Consider the following 7,517-nt stretch of genomic DNA (forward strand, 5'->3'; position numbering starts at 1 on the left):
CATTGCTGGATATCCTGCAGCTTCACGGCCCACAGGCTTTCCCACCCGCCCATTTGTGTTCATCAGGGTCTGCAGATGTGGCGGTAAACAGAGGGAACAAACCCCAACCCTGCTGCAGCTCTGTCCGTGTTGTGGGAGCCCTCTGACAAGCCAGCACGATTTGCCTTTCATTTCCCTCTTTCTTAGAGTTAATTTCGGGGGGAAAAAAAAGGGAGTATCAGCTAGCCCAGGAAGCCTGGATTCCTCCCTCTTCCTTTCAGGTCCTTCCTCTGTGCATTGCCAACCTTGTGATTATCTGAGGACAGAATCTTCTACAGGGGGTTAAAATTGCAGCAGGAAGACGTGCCTCCCTCCCGTGGCAATGATGGGGACCGTGCTATGGCTGAGGCCTGTGCTCCTGGCCCTCCTTTTCCCTCTGCCCCACTGGTTGTCCTCTTGTCCGCAGGCACCGCAACGTCCTGGTGCGGAAGTGTGCGGCCGAACACCTAGCGACCACAATGGAGAGAACTGGAGCCAAGAAGCTGCTTTCGGGCAAGAGCAACAGTGTCAAGCTGCTGGTGTGCACCGTGGTGAAGCTTGCTCAGGACAGTCATCCAGACACAAGGTGATGATCTTAATTTCACATCCTAAAGTATGAAAACTGTTTGATGTCTGACTGTCAATGATAAAAACACAAAAGAATGGCAGGTGAAGTAAGTCTTAGGAAGTTACTTCCCGGTGTGGATAATGCCGTCTGGGGAAATGGCTGTTCTGGGTACCAAGAGCTCGTTCAGCAAGAAGGACTGTTGCCAAATTCCTGTGACCTGAATGTGAGCTCAGTTAATCTGAAGAATCATTAGTGGGTCAAACAGTTTTGTCTGGCCTTATGTGCATAAGGCAAAGCTGAAGTGCTTGCTGCCGTTCATCACTGAAGGATCCCAAGCATTGATTTCCGATAAGGTTAAGACTGTCCTAGAAAAATTACAGTGGTCTTCAATCAGTGCATTCAGTCTTTCGAAACCTCTTTGTAATTTAGTGCCTGTGACCGTCACAAATTTTTCTCCATAATCATGGTATAATGTTGTTGTCTGTGTCTGAACGACCTCCAAATTTCCTCTTGAGGAGACCTGTAGTTTCAAGAAGTTTCAGAAGTCAGCGAAAGCCAACCCAAAAACACCTTCTTTATTAATTTAAACTGCCATTAATAGATGGCAAGAACAACTAGCTGCCCGTGTGCGTCTGTGTGGTATGGAATAATAAAGAGGAAGCATGAGGTGCTTTGTTCTAGCTTCTCTGCTAGTTAAAGGGAGGCAAATCACGGTGCAGCGGCAGCAAGACACTGCAAATTAGCTGTGAGAGCGAAGCAGGAGCTGTGCTTTGCGCAGCTGCCAGGGTCTTTCGATGCCGCAGAAGCATACCCACAATGTCAGAGCGGAAGTATATTTTCCTGCTGCCCCGCGTTCTCTCCTGCCTCTTCTGTTCAGCTGGTGCCACTGTGCAGTGGCAACAAGTGGAGGTAAATCTCTCCCAAGACTTGGTAACACCTTCTCGTGAAGGTATGGCGCTTGGCGAGTGTAATATGTCAGCTTATTCTACTAGCAATTTCCCTTCGTTTATTCACAAGGGAGAAAAGGCGCTAACAGTCTGTGTTCCTTTCTCTGTCCTGTCTTAGGTGTTATGGACGGAAGATGCTGAGTATATTGATGAATCAGCAAAAATGTCATAGGTATTTGGAACAGTTTGTCTCCCCCCATGACCTGCAAGACATTATGAGAAGAATCAAGCAGATGGTAAGTGCTTGGCAGGAGAAATGTCTCCTTTAAGCAAGTCCTGAGACTGCTAATATGAGATTAACCATACTTAATCTTTCTTTATCTCTTCCTTCTTCCACTGAATCATTTTGCTCTTGGGAATGAGCTGTTGATGCTCAGCCTGTTTATCTGCAGACAGCAAGGGACTGCTATCGTTAGAAATAAAGTGGGTGTGTTTTGAGTATCAGCCACAAACAGGAAAGGGAAGCAGGAGAAAATGATACTACTTTGAAGTGTAAAAACGCCCAGCACTCTCCCCCCACTAAAGCAAGGAATTGAGAACAGTGCTTCTGAAGATGCCAGAGTCCTTGCAACAGACGAAGGAAGGAGTAGTGCCAAGAAAAGTTCCAAATATAAAAAAGATGGAGAAGGAAGTAATAATTGGTACATGTATTGTCTGTATTCTGGGAATGTTGCCCTGCTGTCATGCACTGTGGAGCTGGAAGAAGTTTCGCAAACTCAGTGTCAAGTGGAAAATCATCCCGCTTTTTTCTCCCGTTCCGCTCTATTTACCTTCTAGAAAGGAATGTGCCTTTGTGCAGGAATAGGGAGAGTGAGTGCGAACCCAATCAACTCCCAGCACCATGAGCACTCCAGAGAGTCCAAAAGTTTCCTGCCATTCCCTTTATGAAGACTTGTTCCCTACGAGTTTGCAGTATTCCCGTTTGTGCTCAAGATGAATGAATTCGGGATTTTATACTGCTGACCACTATGGTAGCACCTATAACCTGCCCTGGGTTATTGAAAACACGTAGTAGACATCACAGGAGCTCTGGCCTGTCTCCCCATGAAATGGTTTCCTGAGCCTTTCTTGGTAGCAGTGATCCTGATTGTAAGTAGTGTTTTAAACAAGACATTTTCTCTTTTATGTTCTGTATATTCATTTATATCTGTGTGTGTGTGTGTGTGTAGGGGAGAGAAGACTCTAAATGTGAACCTCCATCTGCCAAGGACCCCAGGAAGTCTAGGAACAGCGACTTGGTGACGCCTTCTGATGGAAGGTAACGAGCACTTCTGTTCTATCTGACAGAGCCCCTGACAAGCTTTACATGTCTCTTCCTCAGTAGAATCTCGCTGGTGGAGATGAGTTGTGCCATAGATTGTGTCCTTACCCCACCAATCTTCTGTGATCCACAAAAACAGAGTGAGGAAGAGACAGCCACTGGTGGCAGCTCAGAAGATGCAGCGCAGTGGCTAGGACGGTGTTGTGGAGTCTGTGAGAGGGTTGTGTCTCTGCTGTTTATCTGAGTGGAATCTTTTGGGTGGTTTGACGAGCAGTCCCAGTCTAGAACCAGTACGTCATTCCCCAAACAGAACCTTCCAGGCATGTCTTTTGGCCTGCCTGAATCATGGCTTTCTGATGCTAAAACAGTACCAGCAAGACACTTCCCGAGCAGTTTTGGTCAACAAACTTTTTGAATGTGCAATTTTTCTGTAGCTATTCAAGTAGTTTACACCCAGTACTGGTTGGTTAATGGACAGCATGTTTTTTCCCCTGTGCTGCAATTAGTGTTCAAGATAGAAATTTGGTCCTTGCTGTCTGAGCGTAGTGGTGGGAGGTCTGGCTTCTGCTTTTATCTCTTGACCGATCCTCCGGATCCTTTCGGATATGCCCCTTAATCTCTCTGGGAAGGACTCATCTGTTCAGGTGCATCTGACCTACTGATCCAGATTCCCATACCTGTCATAGAGACACTGCTCCAGAGTCATTAATTTCCTTATAATACAGACACCTCCCATAAGATGAGTCATTAAAACTTTGAAGTCGTGCCTATCTTTCCCCTCAAAGGGATGCTAGTTGAGTACCTGGGAAGACCTCGGAAGATAAAAGAGATTAATCCCATCCTTGGTGCCTTAGTTGTCCACTAGCAATAACGTTACTTGTAGATTGTCATGAGATCCAAGTCGCTTTTCAGATCAGGATCTAGCTGAAATTGCATCATTAGGAAGTCTCTTTCAGACGTTTTCCTCAAAACTAACCGCAGATATTATCACCAAAACATTTTAGCTTGTTTGTATCTTCCAGTTTGAGGTCTGGCTCTGCTGTACTCACCTTGCCTCGACAGACAGTCTGTCGCACGTCACCTCAGACTGTGGAAGAACCTGAACAGCTCGATGAGCTTTACAAGCTCCTGACAGCTAAGGAGTTTCAGACACGGATGGAGGGAGTGGTGCTGCTCCTAGACTACTGCAAAAGCAGCCCTCAGCTGATCTCCACTAACATTGTCCAGGTACGTAGGTCATCTCTATTGCTCCTTTCCCGTTAGCTCCCTTCCCCAGCCTGTACCAGTAAAGTTAACCCAGGGTGTCTTGGCACTACCTACTAGTTGTTTGGGACAGGCTGGTCCCTTCTCACCCAGAATAATTTAATTCAGCTCCAGGCTCCAGGGCAAGTAATTTCAGTCTGGATGAATTTTTCTGGCAGGTGCCTATTGGTGCTGCTTAGGAGATGATGACAGAATTTTACCATTGCTGTAGCTTCTGCCATTTCCTACTACCAGTTAGGTTGAAATAAAGAAAATTCAGCCACTGAAAGCTTGGCAATTGTTCTCTAGAAGACAAACGGGTTGGAATGTACGAGAGAAAGTATCAGGCTGGGTTGATCTAAAAAAAAAAAACCAAACCCCAAACTTTTTTTTTTTTTAAAAGGATGCTCCTGTAAACATTGTCTTGCACAGCCACAGCATTGCCTATTCACTGCCATCCTCTTTCATATTTGGGAAAGACTGTTTTCACCCTTCCTGGGGACCTTTCTTCTCTTTCGAAGAGGAAGAAAATGGCTAGAGACAGATCTTTTCTTCCTCCTCTCCCAGCAGCTGCCTTTCCCCCCTTTTCTGGAAAATGGTGCCTGATAACGTGGCTGTCAAGGGACTGAACCTGCTCTAATGAGAACTGCACAGCACATTAAACTTCAGAGGTCTTCCTGTTAGCTAGACAAATGGTCTCAATCCTGAAGAGTTCATCAGAGCCCTGAGCTCCTCCGGACGCAGGTTCTGAAACAAATAAAATACAACTTGGATGTCAGCCAGCCACATTTTCAGTAAAATAAAAAATACCCTCAGCACCTGAGACAGCTTTATGGAAAAATGGACATTGTAAAGATCTGTGTTCATGCTTCTATACCAAAGACAGTATTTTGCATTATTCAAATGGGATTAATTACAGGTAAAAAGAAACACCACATGAACTATCCTGTCCCCACCCAAACCTCTTAATAAAAGAGGAAAATCTTTTCAACCAGCGTGAGGTTGTGCAACTCCTACGGTGAGGAGCCCACAGGGGAACAGTGAAATTGTGCTAGCAAATCCTGACAGAAAGGATTAGGTTCATCTTTGGCACTGGTGGGTACTTGTTTCTACATCTGTTCTTGAAACAAAGACACTTTAACCCAGCTTTCATGTTGTTTGTTTTCTTCACAGATTTTTAAATTTTTTGCCCTGAGACTTCAGGATTGCAACAAGAAAGTGAAAGAGAAGGCACTGGAGGTGTTGACTTTGATGATGCCCATGCTCAGAGGTGGCTTTCACCCAGTGCTTGTCTCTCTGGTAGCAGCAGTCACTGAGAACCTGAACTCAAAGCACACGGAGATTTATACTGCAGCTGTGAAAGTGCTGGAAGCATCCATTGCTCACATAGGTAAGAGGAACCTCTGGCATTGCCTCTCCTCAACTGCAGCTGCTCCATCTTGGAGTCAAGGGAACACTGAGTCTGTTGATAGCTGTTGTCATCTGTGGAAATAACCAGCTGCTGCCAGATGTTTATGATGACCTACCTGCATTCCTTCTACCCCAGCCTCTTGTATCTTGTCGTCATGTGCAGCTGAAGGGGTGCTGCTTATCACCTGGATCACACACCTGATTATTACTTCAACAGAGAGGGCATTATAGGGATTATTTTAAGTTCCTGCCAGAAGAGCATGAGGGAAGCGACTAGCATCTGTCACGACGTTTTTCCCCCTTCCTCCTGGGATACTGCACGCCTTTTGCTTATATCGAATTGGATTTCCAAGATGTGCATTCTGTTAAGTTTACATGCACTAAAACAAGATGAAAGGAATGTTCTTTTTTCCTTGGAACACATGGTGGGAAGGGTGGTGGAGGCACTTTGCTCTCGCTGGGCTTCCTTCCATGCTCTGACGGTGGTGGCTGTGCTGAGCAGATGCATCTGGCCCTTACTGACTCCAGTATAAAAAGCTTTGAACTCGGTTATTCATTTTGCAGTTCTAGGCAGTAGTTTAGCTATGTAAATCCCAAATGAAAAGGTCCTCCTGGGTTCAAAGATTGAGACCTTGGTTTTAATATGATACTGTGATATGAAACATCATAGTGAGATACAATGAAGGATGCAATGCTTGTTCTACAGTCAGCCTGGAGGTCTCCATGTGTGTGGGCTTAGAAAGGCCTTGGCTCCCTTCTTCCAGGTGGTAAGGAGCCCATCACTGTCCCCTCCCCTGGATGCTTGAGCATGGGGCCCCAAGTATGCCTGTTGATGTAAAATAGGTACCTGCACTAGGGAGAGGATGAGGTTCTCGTCTCTCCTGTGTCCTAAGCCAGATAGTCTGCTGCAGGTTGTGCAGCATGTCTGCTGCTGCCTACCAGCGCCATGCTGAAGCTCTCGGGGATCCTCAACGCTTGTTTTGGCCAGGAGCACCTGCCCTGCAGAGTGCACCTCCAGCCCATCCCTTATTGCTGTCCAAGAGCTATCTGTTTGCAGTCTGTGGACTGGGAAATTCAGTGGCATGTTCCTTCATGGGTAATACTACAGAAATCTGCGTTGGTTTCTTTACAGTTCATGAAAACAGCTTTTAACAGCTACTTTTTAGTCAGCGTATTTGGAATTATTCCCTTGTGATTTGCTCTATAAACTGAGTGAAGGTGTGTGGGTAGTACGTATTTCTTAAAAGCATGTAGAGATACTGTCCTGAAGTTAGCTCCCTGCTTCCCCTCACCTGCTGCAGGTTTCAGTTTGCCTCAGTTAGGAGGCAGTAACCTAAAAATAAGGGAGTCAGAAAAGCAGAAATAAAAGGTTGGGAGAAAAGAAGAATGGGATTATGCTAAGATTTTTTTCTCTCACCTCAGTTTTATGGTTGATGTTCATGTCTCGCAACAGTCAGCAGAAGGTTGGTCAACTGAGCGGCTCTCTAAGTGAAGAAGGGGCTGTCAGGGTTGGTTGCGGCCAGGGGACATGGTTGAAAAGCAGACCCAAATCTGTAGCAAGTGTTGCTCTCTGTGGCTCCTAGGTTATTCCTGCATGTTTGTTTCAGGCTGCTGGATACCCTGGAGCATCCAGCTGCAAGGGTCTAGTGCTCCTTTTGCACGCGTTTCCATCAGGGAGGGAGGACCGGGCTGCTCTGTGTAGCTTGCTGGAGGTGTTTACGTCTGCCTGATGAAACCTCAGTGAACCGTTTCAAGTTTGGTGAGATGACACTGGCAGTATTTGTGCTACCACTGTCATTGCCGCAGCTGTGACCAGAAGTTTCTGGTCCCTGGGGCTCTTCATTTGCTGTTTACTCCAGCTCTGACTTCTGCTGGAATGTGAGAAGAGAGATGGTGTTTGTGTACGTAGGAATGCAAGGAGTTTGTTTTGGGAAAGACGAATGCCATCAATAACCAGCTGAAATCTCCTACAGAAACGCAAGTTCCACGTAAAGTGTTGGGGTTCTATGGCTGATGCCAGGTTTGCAGATCACACGTGTCATTTATGCTCTATATCGAAGGACCTGGATTC

General features: G+C 46.1%; 1 protein-coding gene across 1 annotated transcript in view; it reads left to right on the forward strand.

Annotated features, from left to right (window-relative positions):
- The window catches only part of FAM179A (family with sequence similarity 179, member A), a 19,034-nt gene that overhangs the window by 8,744 nt on the left and 2,773 nt on the right, over positions 1 to 7,517 (forward strand). Inside the window, exons 7-12 of the mRNA XM_010132474.1 lie at positions 446 to 604; positions 1,652 to 1,769; positions 2,703 to 2,776; positions 3,163 to 3,186; positions 3,817 to 4,021; positions 5,210 to 5,426. Coding sequence (XP_010130776.1) covers positions 446 to 604; positions 1,652 to 1,769; positions 2,703 to 2,776; positions 3,163 to 3,186; positions 3,817 to 4,021; positions 5,210 to 5,426 — 797 coding nt within the window. The remainder of the gene's footprint in view (positions 1 to 445; positions 605 to 1,651; positions 1,770 to 2,702; positions 2,777 to 3,162; positions 3,187 to 3,816; positions 4,022 to 5,209; positions 5,427 to 7,517) is intronic.

This window comes from Buceros rhinoceros, unplaced genomic scaffold, assembly GCF_000710305.1.
Source record: "Buceros rhinoceros silvestris isolate BGI_N320 unplaced genomic scaffold, ASM71030v1 scaffold16143, whole genome shotgun sequence".
In the NCBI taxonomy this organism is placed as follows: Eukaryota; Metazoa; Chordata; class Aves; order Bucerotiformes; family Bucerotidae; genus Buceros; species Buceros rhinoceros.